The sequence below is a fragment of the Hetaerina americana genome, unplaced genomic scaffold (genome assembly GCF_022747635.1).
Source record: "Hetaerina americana unplaced genomic scaffold, ioHetAmer1.1.p SCAF_1, whole genome shotgun sequence".
Classification (NCBI taxonomy): domain Eukaryota; kingdom Metazoa; phylum Arthropoda; class Insecta; order Odonata; family Calopterygidae; genus Hetaerina; species Hetaerina americana.
Window position 1 is genome coordinate 28,321,212 of NW_027286069.1, and position 16,534 is coordinate 28,337,745.

The 16,534-nt window shown below is 39.8% G+C and overlaps 1 protein-coding gene across 1 annotated transcript in view; it reads left to right on the forward strand.

The window, feature by feature from the left end:
• Positions 1-16,534, forward strand: part of unc-13-4A (BAI1 associated protein 3) — a 166,504-nt gene that overhangs the window by 112,579 nt on the left and 37,391 nt on the right. Inside the window, exons 8-11 of the mRNA XM_071595945.1 lie at positions 3,323-3,367; positions 5,851-6,016; positions 13,142-13,351; positions 14,727-15,013. Coding sequence (XP_071452046.1) covers positions 3,323-3,367; positions 5,851-6,016; positions 13,142-13,351; positions 14,727-15,013 — 708 coding nt within the window. The remainder of the gene's footprint in view (positions 1-3,322; positions 3,368-5,850; positions 6,017-13,141; positions 13,352-14,726; positions 15,014-16,534) is intronic.

The following is a 16,534-nucleotide window of genomic DNA, read 5'->3' on the forward strand; positions in this document are numbered from 1 at the left end:
TCATCACCCTTCCTCCTCCTCCTCCCTCCCACTGCCGCTCTTATTCTGTCACCTCTCACTCGTTTCCACTCTATTGCAAGCCTACTGCCCCCTTCGTCCCACATTCCCCCTCTCCCCAATTTCTTTCATTTCCTCGCAACCCCTGCACCCCGTCGCCCCTCTGCTCTCTCCGCACACCTTTCACTATCTACTCAATTTCCTACATCCCCATCTCACACGACCTATTAACACCCTCCGTTAACCAGCCCATCATACGTCCCTTCCTCCATTCCTCAACACGTTCCCCTCCTCTCTCTCCCTCCCGCTGTAAACAACTGTTGAACGCAGTTCACTTGGAAATAAGTGTGTTTCAGGCTGTCCGGCTCCGCCTGCCTGGCTCTAGGATTTTCCGTTTTCCCTCCTCTCGCACTGACATACCACCTGAGTGCTCCCTCGAGCTTAATGGTTTAATACATTCTGCGATAGCTTCAGCATGTGAACTGAAGGTGATCTACTCACAACTGCTCTGTTTGAAAGAAAAAAGAACAGTCTAAGCGTCTATTTCAGACATGTAAAGGTTCATTTTGTAGAGCTATCATGACCGAATAGTCGGGAGGTAATCACAGGGTGAGTGAATACAATGTACCATAATAACTAAGACAAAAATTATCTGTTTCCAACTATGTGAACTTCAATTTCAACTGTGATAGTTCAAGTCTGTTTGCTAAAGTTAAATAATATAAGCTTTTTTCGTTAAGTCATTAATGAAAAAATAAGGTACTCAGTTACAATTTAAGAAGTTTTTATTTTTAATGGAACAGTGAAAACACCTTCCTTTTCCAATATGAAGTCATTGGAAAAAATTTGTTTTATGTAATACACCAATCTGCTCCTGAATCCGAGACTACCTTTACTAGAATGGTGGTGGAAGATTTTACAGGAATTACCGTTGTGAAAATAAACGTTATCGGTGTAACTTTTTACGTTTGGCCGTTTAGCCTGTAGTAATGATGGGAACCATGATTTCCTTCAACCAAAACATAACCATAGTAAATAGCTCAAAGTTTGCTTTGATGGATAAGGGTGGATTTTACGTAATTCTAAGCCCGACTGAGGTTTAAATTCACTCATTAACAGGATTATAATGGCGGCCAGTCCCTTTCCCAGTGTCGCCTGTATTTTCCTAGGAAGATCTATCACCCGAGCAATCAACAGTTTCAGTGAAGCTTAGGAAGAACCCTGATGTGTCAGCCGGAATAGAACGCGGACCTTCCAGCAATAGCTCAGAACTATATCTAATGGAATACCAAGTTCCCGATACTGACTTGGTTCCACTTAAAATACCTTTTGTTGGTTTCTTTTGGCATCAGCTGTCAACAAATTATTTAGGTTGTTTAATGGTTGATGTGTATGACAACCTCATAGTTTTGGTTAGACTCGAAGCAGCTCGCAACGGGGTTCGTAATCACTTCCCCTTCAGTTCCTCCCCTCCTCAATTGCTCCCTCTCTACCCCCACCCTAGCCTTCGACCACTGCGTTTCTTCCCTTTCCTCATCCCCGCGTTGCCATTCCTCTCGCGGAAATTCAATTACAACGCAATCCGAGTAATTGAGCGGCGGAGTGGAAGCGACGCAATTGGCTTCGCGTGCGACTTCACAAAACAATATTTCCCCCCCCCCTCTATTCCGCATCTTCATCCTTTCACCTTCCAACCCCCTCCCTCCCTCTACATGCTCGGAGTTCCTGGGCGCAAGGCGGGCAGCAGTTGCCGATCGCGGGGGGAGGGGGGGGGGCGAGTGTGCCAGTGCCAGCGGGACGAAGGATAGGAGGAGGAGAGTAGGATCAGAATTTAACAGAGTGATTCACCCACCGGAAATTGAGGCGAATCTCTTCCCTCGTTCCTCCAGAGTATCCACGCCCACACGGACGAGAAACACGCTCCCCGTCATGAACCCTCCACATTTCTCCTCCGCCCCGCCACTTCCCTCCCCTCCGAAGCCATCGACCGAATGTGATGACGATGTCACACAGTCGATAAAAGTCGTGCGTGAGTCGACAGTTTGTCGCGAATGTAGTGTGAAGCGGGAAAGTCACCAAGTCTTACGCTATCGCTTCCGATCCCCTTGACGGAGATCCGAAATTGAGTTTATCGTAGCAGTCGTCGACGTCCAGCCCGCGCTCCCTTTATTCCTCACGCCTTCATCCCCTCGGGTCAATGTTTCGACTAGCAATGTCGAATTTGGGTCATTGGGCGCCTCTCCCCACACCGAGCTTCGACGCATCCGTGTCCCGGTGGGTACAGAAGTCTGGTTACTCTGTCTTCCTTGCCCCTGCTGAGCCTCTACTGACGTTCGACTGTTTTTTTAGAGTCTGTGCCTCAGAGCGGGACATACGAGCTGCATCGAAACCGGGAACTCGAGGGGAAAAGGCGTTGTAATAATTTAGGAGGAGCGGGTATTCTATTATGACGACTCGAATAATTGCAATAACTAATTCAATTTAACTAATTCAGTTAAATGGAATGAATATGTAATTTTTTAATTATTGTTACTTGCTTATAATAAAATTATTAATTATTTCATCTGCCTAAGTCTTTCTTTTCACCTCAAAATCTCGCCAAAGGTGAGTTTACCTTCCGACCTCATGGTATAATAGAATGCAATTTACTCACTAATAGAAAAGGCTTTTTGAGAATAAACTTACCTTTTCCAACACATTTCCCTCATTACATATTGATATCGAACTATTAGTAAAATTTGCTGTCAATAAAATAGTTCGCCTTTTTCAAATCCTAGAAATAATATAATTCTTTCAAATACTAGAAATAAGAAAATTTATTTCCAGTTTACCTAGTTCTTATGCTTATTCAACTCCATTTTTCACTTCTCTCATTCGGAGTTCCTGATGGAAATTAATCACCCCACGAATTTTATTCTTTGAGCCATATTATAATATTGTAAGCAACAAATTTCTGAACATAGGCTTATAGTTGGTAATAAGTGTCAACATCAAAAGAATTGCATCTGTAGTAACATTGATTAATGCATTTCTGTGAGCACTCTTTGACATTAAAAATTATTTTCCAACGGTATACTAAATAACTTTTTTAATTATAAACATAATTTATTTTTGCTTCATATTTTAGTTTTATGCTTAGGTGATATTTAATATAAATTTACTTTTACTAATTCAGTGCCGTATTTTAAACTAATTTATATGAGATTTTGGATTTCAATATATGAATATGATTTTAAACTAAAGGGTTTTGTTCATTATATTTCGTAAACAACGAGCCCATATTATTTACCTCATTAAAGCTGTACATTTCATTTTTTTGTTTCAGTGATATCGACGACGTTGCGAGTGACATCCTTCACTTAGATATCTGGTAAGTTTAATTTTAATACACTTTACCTCGACATTTTCAAAATTAAATTATTCCTTAAAAAATGGAAGGATACTTCTTTCAATATGCTCAATAGCCACATGTACTTCTACTGCCCTTTTATTAAATCCGTTCCAATGTTTCCCAATCCCACAGTTGATTTCTTTATCTTTTTTCTTGTTGATTCTTTATCATGTAAAGGAACTTACGTTTCTCTCTTACCCCAGAACTGTATAACTATACTCCCATTCTCTGGCTATCTAGTCATTCCCAGTCAAGAAAGAAACGGACTAAACCTCCGGACCGAGGCAAACGGCATTTTTTCTTATTCGCAATTTCCCTTGTGCTATCAAATCTATCATTTGCCATAGCACATTGGTACCTGCTTCTCCATTATCTGTTTCACTCATCTCTTCGATTTCTCTCCTTCCCCCCATTTTCCTTCTTCCTCGTGACTTTAATATCCTCCCGCACTCAGATGATCCGATCGTCAGCAGGAAGTAACGTCGAACTTTCTCATCCGCGAAGGAAAACTCCTATAAGCCTGCCTGAAGTCGAGCGAAGTATGCTTCGCAATCATAAGACAGCCATAGAATTATATATTTATGTGAAGTTAGAAGTGCTCGCATATATGTATCTTCGAATTCGCATGTACCCCTCTCGTATTCGCCCATGTATCTTGCGAATGTTTTTGATAATTGATGTTGCATATTGAGTGACACATAGATATTGTGGTGCATTTTTATTTTAAAACCCCAATATTATTTACATTGAATTAGTTTAAATGATTCTGTCTTTGGTAATTGGCGACTTGGTCCGTCACCACGTATTGCACCCATAACCTATTTCCCTTCACATTCTTTACGACTCGGCTACCTTTAGCTAAAAGTTATTTCGTTGCCGAAAATCTGAAATCATGTATTGCAAACGTATTCTTTGAAATGTTCGTAATAATTATCTGTATTTTCTCGCGAAAATCTCTTAATAATTTGGTCACATATACTAATTTAGTTTGTCGGCAAAATAGTCTAACCGCAAAGGCATTCCGATATTATTAAAAAACATTAGAACCGAGCTAGTTATTCTGTACTTTTCATCCCGGATACAATTATGGAATATATACCTAGGTTCTTCGGCGGCTGAGCTAATATCACGATGTATATTCGAAAAATTACAATACATATCCACACCTTAAATCTTTTATCTTCTGGTTAACTTTTCAACGCATTACGCTTCGCATTGGATAGTTTGGAATTTCTACCGCCACATAAAATCCTAAGCAATCGATAAATCATCTGGTTTTATTTGGATGGCCATAACGAAATCGAAATGAAAGCCTAGGTCTCTAACTGAAAGCAGGAGCTAACGAATAAAATTTTATTTAATGCATGATTGAGTATAATGATACATAATCACTCTCTTCGAAAAACGTTACTTAGTTTATTAGTTTATATATAAATTCTTCCGTCTTACTTTGCGTTGAAATCAATGAACTTGGTGATATCTCATGGTTACAGTCTTCATGTTTATTCGATGATTTACATTCCGAAAATCACCAACGAGAAATGGCGCCTTCGAACGGAGAATAGTGATGTAAATTCAATTCACGCCGGCCTCGGTTTTTTCATTCTGCCATAAACGGCAGTCGTAGATTCACAACCTTTTCCTTCTATCCTCTCCGAACAGTTCACCTGCCCATTTCATTTTATCGTATCTCTCTCTCAGTATTTCTAAGGAAAAAAATTTTCACATTTCCATGAATTCCGATTTTCAATGGCATTTTCTCTTAAAAAAGATCCGCTTAATTTTCACTCAGTTTCCCCATATTTAACAGCATTCCTCTCAGTTTTTCAACACTTGTTTCCTATTTTTCAGCATAAAAACACCTTTTATGTGTCATCTGGGATTTAGACCCCTGTTTTTAGTAGTCAATTATTTTTTTATGAAACTTAAATAATTACTGAATATTTGTGAAGAAAAAATGTATGTGCTTGTTCCAATGTATGTGCTTGCATGTTTGTATGTGCCCCTGCTTAACCCGAGGCGTAATTTCCTTAGCGATTCCGTAGGTATTTACTGTTTATGTTCATATTCGAACAGCAAGGTGAAAGATATTAATCTATTTATTCATAAAATGATCTGGTATATTCACAGAAATATTTAATGATATCGTGGAAATAATAATTCCAAGAGCAGGGAAAAAGAGGGATGGGTTTCGTTCATTCACGCCATCAGTTTAAATAAGTATGAAATTTTAGGTAGAAAATTTAAATTAATATTATGAAATAATTTTGTATAATTTCGGAATTTACTCGTCACTCTTGAAATTTTAATGAATCCAATTCTATACTTCCGATTCGGAGATTTTATAAATGAATTAAGTTGCACGCCGTTTTTATGTGGAACCCGTCGAAAAAATGGAAATGGTCGAAACATGCAGAGGGGGAACCGAACGAACCTAAATGCCCCCACTCTCTCTCTTCCAGGGACCATGATGACGAGTCTTCCGTGTTGGAGGCCGTCAGCAAGTTGAACGAAGTCCGGGGCGTGAAGGGCCTCGGAAGGTTCTTCAAGCAGATAGCACAGAGCGCCCGACTGGGCGGCGGCGGGGGACAAGACGATTTCCTCGGCTGTGTCAATATACCTTTGCAGGTGAGACATCTCCGCTACCATCTAATAGGCCCTTCTCCCGACTGGGTCTTCTCTACGAAGCGTAGCTTCTTCCCATTCCCGAGACTACCAACCTTTTCCTGGTCGTTCACTGTTTGATCGATAATCCCTCGTTGGCCATTGGTAGAGTATTGATAAGATGATGTCATGTCTATCGCATTTTTTAATTATTGAGGAACGGACTTTTTTTGATTATTTATTTGGTAATTTGGTTTCGGCTCATTATTGATTTTCGTTGATGGAACGTGAAAATTAGTCAATTCAAGAATCCACCAAATCGGCATTCATTTAATAACTGTTTTTGACGGGGCATTTCCATGTACCATTGCTATCTAAGTAGAGAATTTTTCAATATGCATCACATTTTTTCACAGCATTGTCATTTTTTACATTTATGTATCGCATATAACTGGAAAAATTTTATGTGTGCAGCTCCAATTTCATCGTGCAGTCATCTGTTAAATGCCTCCTCAGGAACCATTGCGTATGAAAAAAAGAAAATCTATGCAAATTCAATTTAGTACAGCTATTTTGAAGTGAAAATGCATTATTTTTCTGCTTCACTGGCTTTAGGTTTACCCACATACACATGTATTTATTTTAGTTAAAATCATGGTGCGCTTAAAACGACGAGGTCGTGAAGTGCTGTGTCACATAGCGACGGAAGTGTTACCAAAGCTGTCGCCCAGGATAATCCACGCCATGATCGAGCGATCACTATATCGTTCAAATTTTCACCGTTTCTCGACCGTACCGATGGATGAATTTATTTCGATGGAGATTACATGATGTTACGATCATTATAAGCAGCTTTGATAATAATAACTCGTGACGAGTGAGATCATTGGTGACCCAGATGAATTCTGACTAAAATTTTGCCAAGATAAACCTGTAGTGTTCATTACACCCTTATGCGCTATTCAGTCGAATAGTGGTTGCTGTAATAAACTTCGCTGATCACACATGACAGTCCCCAAATTAAATTATTTCTGTACTTCCGTCCGTAATTTCTACATCCCACCAAAACATATCTACTATAAATATCTGACGGAATACACTTTCATTTTGATTGCACGACCTGTCATTTCTGATATTTGGCTTCCATTTCCACACAGTACATACACGCGGAATCCAGTGATAACGGTCAATGATTGGAACTCGCAGGAATACATCAGCTCAGTCGTAAAATCCAGACGAATAACTACTACCGTTCGAATCAAAAAATTCAAAAGCAATTCTAATTTGGAGAGAGGCCCCATTTTAATTAAGCTTTTTCTCTGTTAAAATTTGAAATTCCAAAAAAATGTTGACAATTAAAACACTCATGCTCTTCCCTTCTGCCAAGAATAACATTTTTGCGCTAAATCTTGATTTACGTGTAAATTAAAATCCCTTATTTAGACAGGCCATTGTGCATACAGAGAATTCCATTTCGGGGAGATTGGGATCGATTGAAATATGGCGAGGGGAAAATTTTGAAGGTTCGTTACACTGAAATTATTAGAAATTTAGGATGGGAAACCGGGGTTATATCGTAGGATGTCCAGCTTCATCTTTCTTCCCCCATCGATCCGTAGCAACATCAGTACCCTCCTTTCCTGGATAGAGACTGATAATAGCTGGAGATTGATGGCTTGATTTCCTATACATTTAACTTTCTATCAACTTCTAGCACAATGTTTTCTCCGTCTAATTGCATGCTGTAACATCAGGCTATAATATCTTTGCTCACGATACGACCCATGGAAAGGAATAAAGGAATCAAACCCCTTATACCCTTTCGCCCGTGTAGGAGTTTTCACGAATTCTGCGTGTGATTGACTATGTAAGCTGCGAATCCTGAGGGTGGCCCATGTATTACAAAACTCTGTTATCCAAATCGGCCTTCCAGGGAGTTAAATGAGTCCTCGAGGGGAATCGTGTTGCAATAGGCTCATGATCGAGTTTCCTCATTCATAATTATTTTACGCTTGAAAATTGAAGAACTTAATTGAAAACAATTGATTTCGTTTTTACAAATTTGTGCTTTAATTTCGCTTAAAAATTATTTGCAGATGAATCTAAGTCGTCAGCTCTTTAATATTAAATAGAATGAACCCCATAACTGTTACTTGTGGTAGCCATGGTTACCCCTACATGCTTGGTGGCGAATTTGATCCACATCAAGTAGAGAGGCCAAGGCTAAAAATCGAGCCTGTCCTCAGATCAAAGTTCGAGGGTTCGATTTCGTTACCGTTAGGGTAAATATGAATGTTTTTGAGGGGAGATGTGGTTTTCGTCCCGCTTATATGAAGACCAAGTTCAGCCCACATCCCAGCCGCCTTTTTTTCCAGCCACTCCCTCCCTCCCTCTCTCCCTCTCGCTTTCCACTTGCTCCATGTCCTTAGCCCGTTGCTCCCTTTCCCTCGGACTCCTCGCTCTTATGCTTTCGCCAGCCTTCCCGAAACGACCGTAATTGCATCCGTCGTCTCGGGAGCAGCCTACTCTCTCTACTTTTATCCTCCCTTACCCTCCCTTCCAAAGAGCCTCCTCGCCGACCGACCATGCTCGATGACGACCCGCCTCTGAACGATGACAGCATACGAGTGGAGAAACCAAGTCCTCGACAAGGACTGTCAGATGTAAGGGAAACCGTTAATTTCATGAAATGACGTTGCAAATCCTGTCCATCCCCCAAGAGTATGCTAGCATGGGGATGCTTTTTTTTGCGGGAGGGTCGAGGGAACTTAAATAGATCATCTGGGATGAAGAGAAGGTGAATCGAATCAGATACTTCAAGAGTATACGACGGAAGCAAGACCGCACGTTACAATGGCACAATTCTTTTTATCTGGTCAATGGTGACCTTAAAAAAATGAAGGATGCCAAAACATATATTTGACGCATTTCGAAAGGGTAGCTGAATTGACTTGAATTCTTTCTTCCAACGATCACACAGCAATTAACAGTTTTCCTTTTCTAGAAAATACTCATTATGAATTTAAAGAATTACTTTTTATTAATTTCATGATGTAAATTGTAGGAAATTAGTTGAAAATACGAAGGAAGGAAATAGAAATTTAGAATAAAATTAAAATGCATGCAAAGCCTCCTTTTTAACCGCGAATATATGTATCTCAAGTTTTCACGAAAATGCGTACACTTTTCTGTACTGTTGAACCTTTATCTTGAAGCTTTTTATTATTTAAAGACAGCGCCTAATAAATAATCGTCAAAAGAAGAGTCACAGAATGTTTCCTTTTCTTTTCTGCGAATTTTGGCTGAGGGCATGATGGGAATGATTATATTTTTATGAAATATACCGCCTGAAATTCTTGGGGGAGAATATTCTGATTTGTGAGAAACGCGCCTTTTTGGAGCCAAAACTAAAACTAAAGCAAGTGTGTGATGTTTTGCATTAATTCTGACCTTCGTTTCAAACGCGGCAGCAATCAGCATACAGATTCTATGAGGCCAAGCACTTCACTCCCATGTTTTGAGGTTTCAGATAAAGACTTGGTATTGGGTGCAATGTACACGGTGCCCGAAGGGAAAGGATGAGATTCCACCCCGCGAGACTTTGTTCCACGAGCTTCAAGACTTCCTGGACCAGGCTCCCGTGCCCTTGTTCTCCTCTCCCCCTTCCCCTCCTCAAGCATCACACCGCCCGCTCAAGAGGCTATTCATACATCTTCTCCTGCATTCAAAGTACGGAGAAGGAGAAAATATTGAGCTCAGTTGAGTAGAAAGCTTTCATAAAATGTAATGTCGCGTATATATCCAAGTACATCGCGATGGAGCACTGGAAATGCAATATTCCTCCTGGAGAGGACCGAGGAAACCAAATTTGCATTTTTATCGCTCACTCATACCAGAACAAAGGAATGACATGCAAATGACATTTTCTAAATTCTAAATCAGAAATACATTTTGAATGCGAGGAGCATTCCCCATTTAAATTTTTATTCTGGAAACGTCAAAAGGAAGCCGAAGATGACGTGTTATTGATATATTTATCACTGTACAACTTTCGGTTTGATGAATTCATATTTTCAGTGCGATGAATAATAGATTGTTCTAAATGTTTTTTATTTTACCACTTAGTCATATTTTCCATCTTTTCCATGGCTTAAATGTTCGTCCTATATTTTATCATATATTGGCGTTCTGGGATCGCTTTTCAAGGAATTGCTGTTTCGAAAGATGCCTGCCCCGATTTTATAATTAATTTCCGTAATGGAGGGGATGAGTGCCTAGAGGAAAGGGTGCTTAATCTAGGGTCTAAGGGAACCGAGGTGGTTAATTATTCAAACTGGGCCAGAACCGCGCTTTTCTAGGGTGTTTTGTGAGGAGCTCTTAGAAGTAAGGCACGTCCCTTTCCTTCGGAGGGGACGCTAAGCTTTGGTGACCCTTTTACCTCCTTCCGTTAAGGGCGACATTATGCCAACGTCGTCCCCTTACCCTTCCTCCCGCGCCTCCTCCTACTGAGCGTGCGGCCGGCTCCCTGAAAAATTGTGGTTTTTGTGATAATCCGGCCGCCTATTCTCGTTAAACTATCTCCATAAGGTTAACTATCCTTGAAGATGGCGCTGGAGAAACAGCGTCACCTGTCAAACACTGTGAAAGGATAAACGAATCAAAACTTTGCTGGCTGGAAAATGCATTGTCAACATAACTTGCTTACATTTGCGCCTAGAATAAGCACAGCGATAACATCAACAAAGATTCAAGGGGCGTAGGAGAAATAAATTGAAAAGAATCACATTATGACATTTCATGACAGCAAAAGCTTTTCCAGCTATTTATTTTCCACGCTATAAGTGCTAACCAGGGGTCGAATATTTTGGGATTCCTCAATTTTTTCACTTATTACTTCTTTATGCTCAATTCGTAGCAATAAAGAAAAACAAATCAATAAGTACGGGAGCCCAGACGACCTAATCAGAGTTACTCAAGAACGTAGAGGTCGTCCAAGCAGTAGTTCTAGTAGTTACATCGCATTTAATCGTAATAATATTACCTTTACAATAAGAAGTGTTTAGCCGAATTCAAAGTAATCATTAACAATTCAAATTTGACGGTTAGCGTCGATTCGGTTATTCGAATTCGGACGTATTTTAGGCCAGCACTGGTAAGGAGAATAACTGCGCTGGGCAAAGAGGCTTTCACAAGAAGGAGGGAGTTGATGACAGGGACATTGTATAAGGATGTCAAGAAAAGACTCGTTGAAACTTTGATATGGAGCGTAGCTACAGGTATGTGCGGCACGGAAACGTGGTCACTGAAGCTGGATGATAGAGTAGATTGGAGTCTTTTAAAATATGGATGTGGAGAAGAATGGAGAAGGTTGAGTGGGCAGAAAGGAAAACAAATAAGGAGGTGCTGGGTGTGGTGGAAGAGGATAGGGGGTTATTGGGAGAAATAATTAGGAAATAGAAAAAATGGATGCAAAGCATAATGCTCGGGAGTTGGATGTTGAAGACTAAGATAGAGAGGATAATGTTAGGCAAACGAGGAAGGAGGATGAATAGGATAGGGATGCTGAGCGTGATAAATGTGGGAAGTACACAGAAATGAAGAGGGGCTTTTTTTAGAGTAGGATGTAGAGTTGTTTTTTGTTAGTAAAAACAAAATATTTATTTGTTCGTTGTGTCCATCCAAAACCTATCTTAAGTGGTAGATTACCTATTAATAATAATGACAGTAAATTCATGAATCCCAACTTCGAGATAACTTTTACATTGAAGTAAATTTTAAAGTTTAAACTATTATTTTAACAACTGAAGTGAATTATATTTCTGAAAATGTTTTCTGCAGTCATTTGGATTGGAACTGAGATGTCTCAAATATCTTGGTATGGGAAAACTTAAAAAAAATCAAATATTTCCCCGAATAAAGATGAATTACAGTAAAAATACTCCTTTAGGAATGACTTACAAAACAATGTGATGAAATTACCTTACCTGAAGCTCGTTATTCAAAGCTACAGGTTTATTTACAAGTCTTCTAAATAATCTTAAATGAAATTTAAAGCTTTACAATTAGCATACTGTGTATTGAAATGAAATGGAATAATTTACTTTTTAATTCCACACACTTTATTTTAAAAAAAACACGACCCTGGTTTCGACGTTGAACGTCATCATCAGGTGGTCCTCATAGAAGCAAACTTGGCATATACACCTTCTGATCAAAGGGGGAGGGGGGTTGGCCAGAGAGAGAAGTTGTAGGGGTAAAAAGATTACAATTTAGCTGGGAAGAAAAGAGAATTACATCTTTTTGGCTTGGAAGAGTGGTAGGTCTAAGAGTGGGGAGTGGGAGGGATACAAAATTTCGTTGGCAAGTTCATCTTTTCAACGGACACATTTCAAAATTTCTAACTGCTCCAAAGCATTGACCTTTATTTTCAAAATGAATAATTTTAGTCACAAATTCACTTTTGTGTTCACTTTCGAGTGTGTAGTTTAGGAAACTAACAAGTGCTGCACCATATATTTCCATCAGCAGACCCCGTTTGTGCAATGTACCGAGACTTGTGGACTGATTTGTAACTTTTAGAAACGAGCCCTTGGCAAATCAATTGCTTCCTTCGTTCGACTTTAGATTCCCCTTTTTAATTCCCAAAAGTCAAAAAAAGGATGAGACTTTCCAGGAGAAACCATTTATTATACTTATTCAAATCTGGACAACTGTAAGCGTTAAACGGACTGAAATATGCGAAGAAGATCCTCATGTATTTTTTACTCTGATTCATAATATTAATTCATTGAATATATATATATATATATATATATATATATATATATATATATATATATATATATATACACACACACACACATATATAATTTTATTTTTTGTAAGTTGTAAGCGAATAAAGAGATTGGGAGGGAACAGGAGAGCTGCTAAAAGCCAGTTCTTATTTTTAGATTGATGATCTGTGATGATGATGACTTCATTTTAAAACATTCTCCTTTCTTAATTGGAGTGACAATTGAAATCATTCTACTTACACATTGGCCTAAAACATACGGAGTCATTCGCCTCATATTTTGCGATGTAACTACTGCCCACGGAGGCGAAGTGAAAGTGATCTTTGCCTCTTCCTCCCCCCTGTTTGCGTCGCAGGACATTCCATCGACGGGACTGGAGCGCTGGTACGAGCTAGAAGCGAGGACGTGCCGTTCATCCGTCCAGGGCCGCATCCGGCTCCGACTTTGGCTGTCCACGCGCGAGGATAGGGGGACGTCAGAGGAGGAGGACGACCACTGGGCCCAGTCCAGGCGCCAGGCGACGCTGACGCACCTTCTACTGTCACATCAGCTGCGTATTCATAGGGTAAGTCTTAAAAATGAGCATAGCATTGAAAGCTTTCTTGTTCCAACACGATAAACTAAATCAAACTGTCTCGCTCCTAATTCTTACCCAGAGTTAACACGGCTGAACTACCTTAAAGGTAATTTTCAATTATATTAGCGTTTCTAGGAACATTCGGAAAACCCAGAAGTGGTATACTAACTATTTGATCACCAAAACATGATTTTTTTCCTCTATATGTAATGTGCAATTTGGTTTCCTAATCCATACTCTGGTTGACACCTATGAGCACCCTCAGTTTTACACTAGCTCAGTGATTTTTAAATGTTCCGGATCTTAATGGAAAACCACGGTTCAGAGAAAGGAACTGGCCCCTCAACTCTTAATGCGTGAATTTCACTTACCAGATAGGGCTTAGAACGTGTTTTAGGCGAACTATGCCCTCATCTGAATGTCAATCTTCGGGTTGGTTGCCGTATTTTTTTTATTCGAACATTATGTGCTCAAACAGCCAGAATGCTCTAAAGCCTAAATCTGGAAAAATCCCCTCAGGCAACTTAAATTTAGATCTTCATTTTCCTTTTACATTTGAAAATAAGTGAAAATATTATGGTAATATGAAAACAGATTTCTATTATGCACGTGTATTTCCTCAATTTCACGAAATTAAACACTACTAAGCCTAGATTTCTTAGCAACACTATTACAGCAAAAAGATGTCACGCTACATTTTTCATTAATTTAAATGATTATTTATCCAAATAGAATATAGTGAATTACGAACATTGTGATAACGCCAATCCCTTTAGCGATCTTTAGAAATAATTATGTTATATTATTTCTGGGGGTACCAATAACATTTGAAAACTACAAGAACGCTCGTGACTGTGACTCGGAGGCTGGTTTGAACTCGTGGAAAATGGGGCATAGACAGACAGACTGTATTCGAAAAAAGCTCTTCATAAGTCAATAAATCGTTTTATTATTTTGAGCGGATGCTCCCCTACCTCCCCCATACTATTCCCAGTATTACCATTTACCCTAGTCCTTGCAAATTAAAAAAAACTATCCTCGGGCTCAAATGGATCTAACAAAAACTGCCCTTGTTTTTATCTGTAAACCTTTTACGTCCATGCACGCAAAACCCAATAAAGGAAATTTGTGGAAATAAAACACGAATTGATCCAAGTGTCCTTCTAAATTTCTCCTTATTTCAATGATATTTTAAATTCTTGCAGTCGTCTGCATCAAAGTGGAGGACGATTTTTATATCAAATACCTACTTGGCGTAAAGAAATTGACTTTTGTTGAAGATGGCTGCCACGTTGTGGCGTAGCCCTTATATCCGAAGGGGTTGCTCCTTCAATTTGGTGCCTCCCTATTCATTTGACGACAGGGACCACCGTGTGAATGGGGAGGCGAGCTTCCACCCGTCGCCCAAGCCATCTTGCACCAGCATGCCATTCAAGGTGACGTGTCGGAATTGCAAAGAATGGCAGGCCGATGGCATGCCCTCTGCCGGCTCGCCATGGCCCCCGCGACCACGCCAGTGCGCCGGGCTGCGCCGCATTCGTCCCTTCAGGACAGGCCCGCCAGAAAGCTGCCACACAACAGCGTAAGAGGAGGTGCCACTTCGCTGCACGCCCACAACCAGCAGCACGGGCCCGGAATGCCCTCCGGGAGGTAAGGGGTTTGGGAATCACGAGGGTACCTGGGTACCTAATTATCTGATCGCACATGAATATCTCCTAGGGTATTTACCGCCCACTCACTATTAGGCCTCTTTGAAACTGATATGTTGAAAGGGATTGACTTAAAAAGATCACCGATAGTCAATAAAGGCAACATCATCCCATGCGTTTCAAAATTTTGAAAAATCTTTATAAACGCTACTCTCTACTCCATTTTTCGAGCGCTTCCCATTCTATTTTTAATCAAGAGCTCAGGTGTACTTTCAGGGCAGTGAATTGCCAATGGAGCTCTAGGTTTTCTGTAAAATAACAAGAAGGCTATGATCCACTTCGGCCAGTCAGTGTCTGTAGTAAGTTGTTCATCTGGGCCATGCGGTTGGACATTAGATGTGTCAAATTGAGATCGATGTTGTCGTCAGGTTTGTTACTTTGAATTAAATATGATAATGAAGTTAATATGGTACCAATGACCACTTGCAGTCTCTAAAAGGTTGCCTGTTTTAATTAAACAACTTTGATTCATACTGATTCATACAACCAGTCATTCAAATTCAGCATCATTGATATGGATTATATTCATTCAATTTCATTTAAACTCCGGCGGCAAAGACCAGCCAAACGCTTTTACTTAACAAGCTTAATGATGATGACTTCAATCTGATTCATTTAGTCGGTAATAAGCTCTAATTTCTTGAGTATGCGGGTTCAAATCCAAGTTTCATAAATAGTTTCCCTGAATGAGTTCACGGTTTGATATGCTTCAGCCATGGAAGCAATTTCTTCTATTATGGCCGCATTATAGATAGAATGCATTGTCCTGAAATCCACGGAAGTAACCCGAAAATATTTTATACACTTACTTTACATACATTATTTTATGTTGCTTAAATACATACCTTTTGTTCGCTGGACGCCACTGGTGGTTCGTGTCCTCCTGGGATTACGAAGTCCAATTTAGTTTTATATCATTTGCAATTTTTTTAGGAATCGAAACATTAGTGTTGCCTCGCTCTATGCGCAAAACGATCCCGTGAACCCTCAGCTCATTGGAGCCAAGATGGACTGGCAGTGGCTATGCAGGCACTATGGCCCATTTTTGTTAACCAATTTCTCATTCGTTCAGGATGTCCATTTAATATCGTTCTTTAGGGGATTGATCTGGAATGTTTTCATTTTCCCCTTTCACGATATCCATTCTTCTCGTTGTTAATACATCTTTGGCAAGGTGTGCGCCTGAATTGCTCTGTTGGTTGGATTAAAATCACAAATTGGAACATACAAAACTCCTAATCGCAGAATTTCACCAGTTCAGGAGCTTTTGCAGGCACGCCTCCATTGAATTCATCCCAATCACTGCAATTATGTTTCCGGATTGTCCTAGGAAAAAACCTACTCTCGAAAACAATCCAATGTATCGTTGTTTTCTCAAATGTGATACCAGCGGTCACATATTACATATCTAGTCTGATTTGATTGATAAATCTGGAGTTGACAATTCACGGTAATGGACTTC